At 35.1% G+C, this 12,808-nt stretch overlaps 1 protein-coding gene across 2 annotated transcripts in view; it reads left to right on the forward strand.

Moving 5' to 3' along the window:
- Positions 1–11,627, forward strand: part of LSAMP (limbic system associated membrane protein) — a 609,585-nt gene extending 597,958 nt beyond the window's left edge. For both annotated transcript variants that reach the window (XM_034411614.3, XM_087894797.1), the window contains one exon: positions 8,982–11,627. In XM_034411614.3, coding sequence (XP_034267505.2) covers positions 8,982–9,079 — 98 coding nt within the window. In that variant the 3' untranslated portion in view covers positions 9,080–11,627. The remainder of the gene's footprint in view (positions 1–8,981) is intronic.
- Positions 11,628–12,808: the final 1,181 nt, after the last annotated feature.

Below are 12,808 nucleotides of genomic sequence, written 5' to 3' on the forward strand. Positions count from 1 at the left end.
TCTGACAGAAGGGGTGGGACATTATACTGTTATCCTTCTCTTATCCATCATTTTACACAACAAAAATTTGCAGATTACGTTTGCAGATTTCCAGGAAATAATCTTAATATTCACACACAATACATAACAAAATAAATAAAGAACATTCTACCTTTGAGAAATTATTTTTCTTTTCAGGTAATTTTCTTTTCAGTTTCTTTCACCGAATTGAAAGAAAATTGCTACCAAAAATGCAGGAAAAAATATCTGTACTTAGCTACAAAAATGTGAATAATTTTGCGTAATTTTTTCTGAAAGATTTTATTTAAATTGAGGAACAAGTACTTTGGGGATATCCATATTTTCCTAGCACCTTCCTACTGCTTTGCCAACCTTCCCAATGACCTGCCCATTCCTAAAATCTTCCAGGATCTTTAACTGTATGATTTACCACAACTGTTAAAAAAAGTCATTCAATTTAACATGGATTTACAATATATGAGAGGTATGTTAGGGGAAAAAAGAACTGGGTTTTGGAAAAGCACATCAAACTGACCAGGTAAAACTATCACCAAAATGACAATTTCCAGATATTGTGTCTTATCTAGCCATACAGTCTCATCAGTTCCAGACTGCAGGCCTTGTGTATGATCTCTTCCCTAAGGTAGTTCTTCCGTCTCTTCATCCTCTATAGTAGAATCATGTCTGTCACCAAATGAAAAGGTGAAGGTGTCAAAGGCGAACTGCTTTTGTGCATGCTTTAACTTCTTTTATTATTCCCTTTCCATCATTCATGTATAGTACGAATAAGTGGAAATGTTCACTTTAAAAAAAAAAACTTATCAACATGTACGTATTTCTCCATAAATAGGACAGAATCAATTTTAAAATAATAAATAGAGAAGAAAGCAAAAGGGAGAGATTCATCCACATAGACAAAGGATTCTGAGAATTGTATTTCACACTGATATTTTTTTTTATTGACAGATTCTATAATAGTCATAACATAGTCTTTGTCATGCTGAGAGAACCTGTTCTTATTGAATTTGGCTGGGTGTGACAAAATGAAAGCGTTGTCAGTTCATTATATTTTTATTCTTTTTTTCTTTTATGAATATAGATTAGTTTTTGGAATTTGTTCATAAACAGGAGAGAAGGAAACTGATTTTTTTAAAAAACAAACACAGAAGAAAACAGAAGGACAAACAGGTTCGTTCTTCCCTCTATTTGGTTCATGGCATCAGAAGCCTAGATAAATTCCTGAAGTTACAAATCATCAGTGCATATATTCCATCAGATCTAACTGAAATCTGAGTCTGTTTTTTTTTTTAAATGAAGAATTTGCTCACAAGACCCTTTCATTCAAAAACAAATATCTAGTACTTAAACATATTGTACATTTACTTTTTATTTTTTGATATTTTTATTTAAATTATTGCAAGTGTTGATGATCCTTAGACATACAGATCAAATAAGATGAAGCTGTGAAAAGATTAGTGCTTTAAATACAAGTCTTTATATGTACTAATATGCCATCTAGTGGCAAAAGAATATACTTTGTACTAAACATAAAGTATCTTGAGTATCTGTGCCACTAGATGGCAGAAATAAAATAAGGTGCTCATTTAAGCTTGATGTTTCTATCTATATACAGTTTGAATGGTACATTCACATTATAAGAATTGTAATCTACGCTAAATTAAATCTTCTCTAATCACTTCTGGAATATCTGCTCTGTAAATATTTGGGGGAGAAATGGGGAATACTTTAGGAATATAAATACTCCTAAATTTCCTTCTGGATAACAATGAACTTGGTATTGGTAAATCCTTCCTTGCCTTAGTTTTTCTATTGAAGTTAGAAAAAAAATAATTTTCCAATAAGAAATATCAGTATATATGAAGTTAGTTTTATTTAGTGTTATGATTGATAGAAACCTTCCAGGAATTCAGGAGAAATTGTCTATATTCTGTTAAAACTCCATAAATCTAGAATTCCCTAAAATTCTGTAAATTAAAAAAGAAAAACTCCTTTTTCACAAGAAAGAGTCCAAATAGTTCTCAAAAGAGATACATGTACCTTTTATATAACTTTGGTTGTCTTGACACTGACAGAAGATATGGACTTTATCTCCTTAATATATAAAACAATGGTCTGTCTTCTTTATTGGACAAGCTTGTGTTTCAGTTTCCCATAAATCTGTTAACATTTGTTTTCTTATTAATATCTACCAAACAATCACAAAATATTCTGGTCCCTTTTTCACAATACAGTTAGTTCATTGAATCAGTGGAAGAGTTTAATATTTGTTGGGGAAACCAAAAAGGATTCAGATAATCCAGTCAATCTTCAGGGAAGATATATTTACGAATAAAGGCAAATGAAGAATCCTGCCAGATACATTTAAACAAATCCATGTATTCAAATGGATAATATAATTCTACTCAGTTAATCATATCGAAAGCACATGTAGGCAGTCACTTGCCCTGTTTTGCCCAAGAAAAATAGCTGAAGATAAAAATGTAGAATTTTTGAAAATGTAAAATTCTCCTTTGCAAGGTGTCAAGTGCTGTCACCATGAAACAACCTTCCTAATCTAAACAGGTAGCTGTACCCAACCCAGGTAGCCAAGGCAAAGAATATAGCAATGCCATTGAAGCCTATCCAAAACTCTGATAGCCCAAGGACTAATAGAATAATAAAATATATCTAGTTGGTCAGGATTCTGTGCAGTATGTCAAAAATGGCAGTTTTGAATCTAGAGAGTGGGATCATATGCCACCAGATCCAATAAGTGGAATTTCTTACAGCTTTTTGCCAAAACACCCATCTTGGAAGATGCATAGGGTGCAAGTTGCAGGCTGGGAAGGTCTGCTGACATTTTGACCAATCTCTTAATGTCGGTCAAAACCATCCAGAGTGCAGGATCCTACAACAGAAAGTCTTCAGGCTTTTTGATCTGCTGGAAGCCTCTCAACAGACAATTAATGCTCCTGGCCTCTCTCAACAACTTATCAACAAGTCATCCGGTAGAAATGTATAAGTTAGTGAAAAAGAGGATCCAATAGTGCAAGCTCTGAAGCAACATGGACATTCACTTTTGTCTTAGAAGCAGCTGCATTTTAGAAGCAGCTGCATCAAAAAGCATCTTTGAGAGTTACTTTTCATTTGAAGCTGTGTTTTTCAAAGTTTTGCACACAGTCTTCATCTAAATGGCTCCTAAACCACCAGTACAATAGTACTCCATATTAGGGAAAGCAGGAATACTGGAAAAATGCAGCAATTCTTCTTAATCTCTACTTTAAACACACACAGAGAGGCAAAGACCTCCTTCCAGCATTTTAATATTGCAGTTGAGTTAGGGATTCCGCAGTCACATGTAAATAAGTACATTCATAGGTATTGTATTTGTGCAACTAACTCTCCTATGTAACTATGAAGATATCTAGCAGTTTTTTGTTATCTAGGTATCAGACCACATCTTTTATAGCTCTAAAATTTAAGGACTATTTCCTAGTCTATTTGAAAATCTGCATGCCTTTGCTATCCACTAAAGTTTTCTAGAAAGTAAGAGTTCTGATTGTAACTTTCAGCCCTTCCTACCATCTGTTCTTTTTACTCCCATTGCATATTGTCCCATTAAATGAAATTGCAAGTGCACCATTGAAAATAATTAAATAAAAAGACAGTTCAACCCAAATTGCAGTTGGGTTGTTGCAAATCTGAAGTAAAATATGACAGAACATGCAAAGAAATAGAAGGAAGTAGGAAAGTTGAGTCTGTTTTAAGTTCAGAATGGCTTAGCATGAATTAAAGAAACACTAACCAAATCAGCTTGACATAAGCTAATCTTTTTGCACTCCTGAAATGAGCATAAGAAGGATCAATTTAGCAGACATTTTGCAATGTTATTCAATGGATTTTATTTTTCTCTATACATTTTAGACTCACTGCAACAGGAGCTATCTTGCAGCAGAGGGCACCAAAGACTATTGCATAGGTGTATGCCTTTAGTGGTGTAAATCAAAGATTGTAATGAAAAGCTAAAGAAATATTTTATATTCTAACAATCTCAGGAATTTTGAAATTCATCATATCTAAAAACATTGTTTACCATTAATAATAGGGAAAACAATATTAAACACTCTCATAATTCAAACAAAAGGACATTTATTACAATAATAAGCTAATTCTCTGAAACAAGTAGCTACATTAATAACTTTTCTCCTGCTTTCATTTTGGTTAATGTATTAATCAATTATGAAAGTAAATTTTTTAGCAAATATACCATGACAACTTGGGTTGGCCTGCACTTCCAAACTTTAAAGAAGGATAAACTGCTAATCCTCATTTATGATGTGTTTCTGAGGTAAAATGCTGCCATCACTATGTGATTTCTCTTTCAATATAAAAGTTTTCTTTTATTCCAAGTTTTCTTGAACTTCCTCTCCGTAAGTAATCATGCACACAAATCAGGCTGGCACTTCCTAGGACTAAGACAGGAGAACTGGCCCAAGGTCACCTAGATGCCTTTATGAATAAGGTGAGAATAAAACTCACCATCTCCCCGTTTCCAGCCTGTTGTCTTAACCACTATATCAAACTGGGTTTCTCTCTTTCAACAATGCATTATGATATAGAATAACTTATACTTGCTACTTCAGTTTCTCTGAATCATGCTGGCATACAGCACAGCACAGCATAACACAGCACAGCACAGCACAACATCATAACCTGATGTTTTCCAGATTTGCTTGAAATCTGGATATAAGCATATTTGGATAATTACAGCCTGGGGAGACTACTAGATTGTAGGTCAGAGCTGAACTAACAAATTTGGATATTGACAGTTCTCTTTATTCTTAAAGTCTGACTGAACAATAAAAATGCCATCAAAATAAATTTCAGCAAATTATTTATTTAAATGTATTGTTCTGATGATTGGTAGGGTTGAGAAGATTTACCCTGTGTGCTCAAATGGTGTCTGCCCATAAAAATGGAAACTATTTTTCATATGGTTGCTTCTAGTATTTCTATTAGCTCCCTTCTTTTAAATTTATATTCAAGAATTATAACTCATGAATGCAAAATAGCATTTTAACAATGGTGGGTGCATTAGTGGAAAGATGGTGAGTTATACAAAGCCAAAAACATGTCATTTTTGGACAATCCTTATTATTATAATGGTGAAGTCTCCTTTAAAATGAGCTTGACTCTTAATCGTCCCATCATGAATATGAGACACGGGAATGGAAATTGTCTTCTACTCATTTCCAGTTCATCATACAGTATATGCAATTTCTGCTCACTTTGTCATGCTCCAGCTGAAATATATTTTCTGACTTCTGCTAGTTGCCTGCAATTACTGCAGGTTCGAATCTTACCAGGCTCAAGGTTGACTCAGCCTTCCATCCTTTCTAAGGTAGGTTAAATGAGGACCCAGTTTGTGGGGGCAATAAGCTGACTTTGTATGAATATACAAAAGTATGAAGGCTATTGCTTAATGCATTGTAAGTCGCCCTGAGTCTCCGGAGAAGGGCGGCATATAAATCAAATTTAAAAAAAAAAAGTGTGTTGCCATCTGTTTTGTCCGCTGTGTTTTAATTTACTCTTTAAAAAATCTTTGCATTTACACAGAGATGGGATACTGTCATCTGACCCCATTTTTTCTCAAAGTCTGTTGTAGATTGTTCTATTTTCTCAAGATCATAATAATTATAACACTCGTTTAATATGAAGAACACCAGAGTTCAAAACCTTGCAATAACTATTTGAGTTAGTAATATTTTCCTACCTTTAATTTATTTCATTTCATTTATTAAATTTTTATACCGCCCTTCTCCCGAAGGACTCAGGGTGGTGAACAGCCAAGATTAAAATACATACAATATGAAAATTAAAATAATTTAAAAATAATTAATAATTTATCTCCCTTCTTCCTCTTAAATTGCTTTAAAAAGCCCCACTGACATTCTTTAATTTTCCAGGAACTTGAGTTAGGATGGTTTCACTCCAGCTGAGCTATTTGGAAGCTAAGGATGAAATGATTTATCTGTGATTAGAAAAATGATAAAATTGTGATTTTCTTTTTTTTAAGTGAAAAAGTAGAATAATTTAAGGGAAAAACTGATACACTTGTGTGTGTTTGAAAGTTTATATATAAGTTAATATACATATAAGCTTTAACTTCTTTATATATAATTTCAGTTTCAATTATATTTAATAAAAGTTTTTGTTTTGATTAAGATGTGCCACAGGTACTTTCTTGGGAGGGAATAACAGGAAGGAATTGTCAAGTGGATATTATGTTGGGCTATTGTCCAGTTTGAATTCTTTATATAAACTGCAAAGGTATTTCAGATAGTATTTTTCCTTAATCTGATTTAAAGTTATGATGGCAGAAACACAAGACAGATTAAGGATGCAGTATGGATATGCTCATGTCTGTGAGCATATCCATATTGCATCCTTAACCTGTCTTGTGTTTCTGCCATCATAACTTTAAATCAGATTAAGGAACCATATAGGTTTCTTGACAAGAGGACTGAAGTGACTTGTCATTATATTCTTGGGACATTGTTTGGAATTTCTTCACCTACAGCACTAATATCTCCCGATAGTCATCATTACAACTACTTCTGACCCAATTCAGCTTTTTTAAAGGTGAACCAGTTATTGCCACCTAGCTGGCACTTTGTTTATATTAATGTCTCACCACACCTTATATATGATACAATTAACTGTTTTTAAAGGATTCACAAATATTTCTCAGTGTATTTGACATAGAAAAGAAAATTTAAACTTGAATTATTAATGTTGAGTGCATGTAACATTGTTATTTATTATTGTTAATTATTACATGTAATAATGTTTGATTTATTATCTAGATAATTTATAAAGGTTTCTGTTTCTAAGGCAAATTTGCAGGCATGTTGGGTAAGTAGGGTTTTGATCCAACATATATGAGGATAGTAGTAGCCAATAAAGCACTTGCCCCATCAAATTGTCAGCAGCATATCACTTAACTTTTCAGTCTTCCATTCCCTCACTCAAATAATTGATTTTTCTTTTATTATCAGCCATTTCCTGAGCATGGGATATACACACATAAACACAAACATATTTCCATCTCACTTATCTTAGCATAGAATTTTCAAGAATAATTCTGATTCAGGATGGAACAATTGATTTCACATCGTTTATATAATGTAAAATATAGAATTATTTACCATGGAATTACATTATGTTCTATAGAGTGTTACTGTGCCAAATACAATTTAAGAGATCTTTCTAAGCAGGAGTGCAGTACACATGTCTAAATGAAAGGATGTGCATCATGTTAGCATTTAATAGTCCTGTTATGATTCTGTATTATTTGTTGCTGCAGCATTGAATGCCTTTCATTGCCTATCTCTGTGAAAATCAAAGCTTTTCTGGAACTCCTGTTGCTCCACTCCATGGGCATCATGCTACAGGACCATAAATGTTATACTGAAAATCATTCCCTTTCCCGATTACCAAATAAATAATTACGCAGTCTCCTCTGGGATTGGAGCCATTTGCTGATTGGTTCCATGTTTTATTGATTAGAGTGCTGTGATGAATTGGTCCCTGAAGAGGAGACGTCTGGCTGTAAGCAAATGGTTGTGAATGTGCAGAATTATAATAATCCGTTGCATTCAAGGGCCACCACATGATGAAAATTGGTACAGATAAAATTGGGAGAACAGATAAAAAGAAAATTCATAGAAAGCTCTTGCTCACATCATGTAAAGAAATTTATTGCTGACCTTGGGAAGGTATGAAAGAGCCATCAAAGGAAAAAAGTAAACTTATTAAGGAGGGACATGGAAAAGAGACTACAGGAAGGAAAAGTGAGAAAGAACTATCATCTTATTCCACCTTGATTTTGTTTAGTACAAGACAGGATTGAGAAAAACCTGGACAGACTTTCAAGATTCTGTAAATATATTTTAGGACAACATCCTAACATTTTTGGAATATCTTTGTGGTGTCTGTTTCTTGACCTGATCTACTTTGAAGAACTGACTCATTAAAATTGTCAAGGTAGGAAATAGGGGAAATAGATTATTTTTCCAACTCTATGTGATCTGAATCTAATTTGAGTTTCTGAATTTCACTGAGAGCAAAAAGTATTGTGAATTGTGCACAGAGACAATCATCGACACCAATTCTTTTAATAGACCATAAATACAAGATGCAGGATTCCCATTCATCTGCTTGCTTGGTTATTGGTTATGCTTTTCAAGAAATTAAACCATCTTGCAGACTAGGATTGCCTTTTAGTTGACATTTTTCAAGACAAGTATGAGATATGTTCAAGAACCCTTCTGCTTAGCTGCATTTTGATTTGGTAAAACTTTGAAAAGAACTTTTGCTGGCTATGAACTCTTTCAAAGGTTGTCTAATTTTTAGTGTGATGGAAAGGAAAAAAATATATACTTAATTTAATTCTGTTTTCATTAAATGCAACAGTCTAGTACATTACATCCAGGAGTGAAATCCAGCAGGTTCTAATAGGTTCTGGAGAACCGGTAGCGGAAATTTTGAGTAGTTCAGAGAACCGGCAAACACCACCTTTGACTGGCCCTAGAGTGGGGTGGGAATGGAGATTTTGGAATATCCTTCCCCCAGGAGTGGGGAGGGAATGGGGATTTTGCAGTATCCTTCCCCTGGAGTGGGGTGGGAATGGAGATTTTGCAGTATCCTTCCCATGCCATACCCACCAAGCCACGGCCACCAAGCCACACCATGCCCACCAAGCCACACCCACAGAACCAGTAGTAAAAAATTTTGGATTTCTCCACTGATTACATCCCTACCCAGTGCAGAATCCTCTCCAAAGACCATCATATTTCCTCAGATTGAGGAAAAAGGTAGTAATGAGAATGTTATTCCCATATAATCCATTTCATATATATTGCACCATATGTAATTTTTTGTTCTTTTTTTTTTTTTGTCTCCTTTTTCTCATGTCATAGGACCTGGTACAGGAATTGCAGGCAATGGATCAATGTGTCTGACCGTACCACTGTGGCTGTTGGCAGTGTCCCTGTTCTGCCTACTCAGTAAATGTTAATAACAGCTGAAATAAAAACCCAGAAACATCAAGAACAACACACAAAGCAAAAGAAAAAAAAATGTCATACAGGAGACAGAGCAAGAGAGAGTGGGGGGAGGGAAAGGACAACTTCTTTCACAACTTTTGTGTGTGCTGCAACAAAGGGAAGAAATTTCAGTGAAAGAAGAATCAGCCACATTTATTCTAACAACTGTCAAGCCACTGACCATCCGGAAGTATTGAAGACAGATTATCACACAATGAAGGCTGAATTCTGCTAAGGATGCTGAGATGCTGTAAAAAGAAACAATGAAATTTCACTTTATTATCTCCATTCTCTCATATCATTTTCTCCTCTCTCTTTCCCTCTTATTTCCCTCCTTCCCTCCCTCCCTCCTTCAATGAAAGAAATGGCCTTTGCTTTGATGTTGATAGCCATACTCTTTTAATTGGCTTGGTAATTTCTTAAACTGATATTTAGCTTTTTCAGATACCTGTAAAGAATGATACAGAGTTCTCTAGCATACTGGTGTCCCATGAAGAAACTCCGCACAGCCCTTACCTCACTGTCTCTCCCTTAGGCTGTCCAATATATTTTGGGTATCTTAGCCGTCGATGCTTTGGGGATGATAAAATTGAGAAATTTTACTCATCTGCCCTCTTGTTCTTGCCGGTCTCCCTGTCTTCTTTTCTCTCTCTCTCTCTTTCCCTCTCTCTCTCTCCCCCTCTCCCTCTCTTTCTCCCACTCTCTCATGTATGTATGAGCGCATGTTTCTGTGTATGTATGTAGGCATCTCTCTCTCTCTCTCTCTCCCCTCTCTCCCTCCCCCCCCTCTCAAAAGCATGCAAAGAAAACAGCCCCTGTGTACATAAACTCATCTCTGTAGATAATGGCTTGCATTGCACATGAGGATGACTGTTTCGCTTGGATGTGAATTCTGGGTGATAAGGAGATACACAATGGTTTTCACAAAAGAATTTGTTTTGACTTCTTCCTGCAATCCCAGTTTTAGAATCTAAAATTTAGAGCACATCCTTGGGTTTCTCCTGTTAAATCTGAATAGCAATCAAGTATAATCTGTATGTTACCCTCATTGCTCTTCAATTTTCCTTTGTCTACCTAGCCATAGATAGGGCCAAAGATTCTGAGCCTCAAGGAGTCTGTAGATTTAATTACCCTTGAGCATGTTCAATCTTGACTGAATGAGGATCACACAGGAACAATTGTAGCTATAAGAATCCATTGTCCAAATCCCCATTCCATTCACTGGAGAGAGAGGGAGTTGCAAGATCAGCAAAAGTGGTTCAGTCTATACCCTGTATCAACTAGATGCGGACTTAAAGAATTGATCAAAATAAATATGTAATGGGGTCCAGAATTTCCAGGAAGTTAGAGAAATATGGACAGGGTAGACAGCACATGTTAACATATATGTTACATAATAGTAGAACAGTATATATAAGGCCAGAGGTTCTGTCATGGGACAATGAGAAAAGATAATTAAGTTGCAATCATTGGTTGGAGAAGAGCAACAAAGTATATCACTTATAGGTTATATCTAATTGTACTTCAAGGATATATATATATATATATATTCCTATTTTGTCCAGCCCGTAAATTATATATATTATGGCTGTTTATTGTAAATCCTTGAAATTGATTCTGCAGTCATTTACTATCCTTTACTTGCATTAGAAGCCATCTTTTCTATGCTTGGACAGGGTCATATCAGGCAGTCCCTCTTGCTGAGGGATGGCTTTTGAGAATACCTGTCACAGAATGCGCAAAAGAAAAAGGCAAATCTCTGAATGGAAAAATAAATAATTTTTTGCCATAAAGATGTTTATCTTGCAACTGTTCTAATGGATTAACCTGTGGCTACAATTATTCTAATTAGGGATGTGTGAATCTCTAAAATTCTTGCCTTCTTAAAATCCAACTTTGTAAATTAATATTCCGGGCCAGCAATCTTTTTTCTACAGATTAAAAAAAAATCATAGGAAATTTTGTATGCATATTTGCAACATATCATAATATAGAGAGGCCTTATATGGATTTGCCCAAATTTATGTAATGAGTCAAAAACTTTTTTTAAAAATGTGAATCACTGTGTTTCTTTCCTTGAGAGCTAAATTCCCTAATGCAGAATTTTAAAATACAAAGTTTCTGGAGTAATCTCTTTAAACACCCTAATGCTGTGTATGTGTAACTTTAAGTATCTGTACTTTTTTTTTTTTAGAATTTATGTAGGAAGGCAAAAGCTAGCAGAGCCTAGTTTTAATCCTACTATAAAGTGTGATGGGAATGGAACATTCAAATTCACTTTTCGAATTGATGTTGTGATGTTTTTCTCTCCCTTACACTGGTCCCTGTGCCTGGTCAATTTTCATAAGGAAGTTATTTTCTTCCTTTAATAAGGTAGTGGGAAAACCTGTCCCAACCTCAGGATGGTGAATTATACTCTACACCAACATACATAACCATCATACAACAACGAAGAATGCTTATAACTATGCTAAAGTAAATGTAATTTTGCAACAACAATAAAAAAAATTAACGTGCCAACATTTTGATTTTACATCCTTTAAGAAGCCAGAAAGATTTTAAAAGCCATCTCCTAAATCATGATAAGGTTAGTTTAAAAAGAAAATCATTGCTAGTTGAATAAGAATCTATTTATATGCTATTTACCTATTTTATAGGAACAGCCTTTTTATACTGTGGTTAACTTCAAGGATTCTTTTCTTTGTCAAGCCAAGTCTGTAAGGGTGGGGAATCTGTTCATTCCTGATGTGAGTTAGAAAGTTGTCTTTCAAGCCAGGCTTACCCTGGTTTGTCTCACTTATTACCTCACATTGGTTTGTTACTGAAAATTGTGTATACATCAGTAGTTGGTTCCACTTACCTTCGCTACCAGTTCAGAATTGGAAACGCGCACACGCATGGCACTTCTGCGCATGTGCAGAACCTTTTGCACATGCACAGAACATCCATCATGACGTCTGGGACAGTGGGCAGAGCCTCCCACGGCCGCCACTACCAGTTCACTGAAACCAGGGTGAACCGGTAGAAACACACCACTGGTACATATGGATTTAAACAAATCACATGCCTGTCATCTACTTTACAGAAAGAACAAGCTGAGTTAATTAAAGTTATATAATAGTCTTGACCCTATTTTTTTTTAAAGAAAGCAGGGAGGCAGCAACTTAAACCCTAACCGTTAACCTAATTCAGTGAGGAAATTAATTATATGCCAAATATCTAAAGATAAATGACTATAATCATGATTTATAATATCAAATCCAGAATTAATGTATCAGGCTTAATGCTAAGTACCCATTTGACTAGCTTCACAAGTGCAATTTGCTATGCAGTCCCAATTTGTTCATTAAAAATTATTAGATTTTCCTTTGGGCAACTGTTGGTTCTTTTCTAGGGCTTATCTATATGTAGCGAGAAGACACCCTAATATTTCTCATGGATATATTTTCACAATATAATCTCCATCTTATTCCAAGCTTGCTGCTGTGGCAGGTTAAAGGAAATCTAAGAGGTCCTGGCATGAAAGGTTCCAAAGGTTTTTGCTAGCATTACAGTGCAGGATCTTCTTTGCAGATAATTATACGAGGTGGCTGATCACCTCTGTTCCAGTTGATCCGGCAAGTCTGCGGGGCGGGGAGGGAGGATTACCCAATGCATCTGGTTGCTGGGCTCTGTATTTCCACGGGTTTTCAGCTAGAGCT

The sequence above is a fragment of the Pantherophis guttatus genome, chromosome 5 (genome assembly GCF_059756535.1).
Source record: "Pantherophis guttatus breed Tessera chromosome 5, ASM5975653v1, whole genome shotgun sequence".
Classification (NCBI taxonomy): Eukaryota; Metazoa; Chordata; class Lepidosauria; order Squamata; family Colubridae; genus Pantherophis; species Pantherophis guttatus.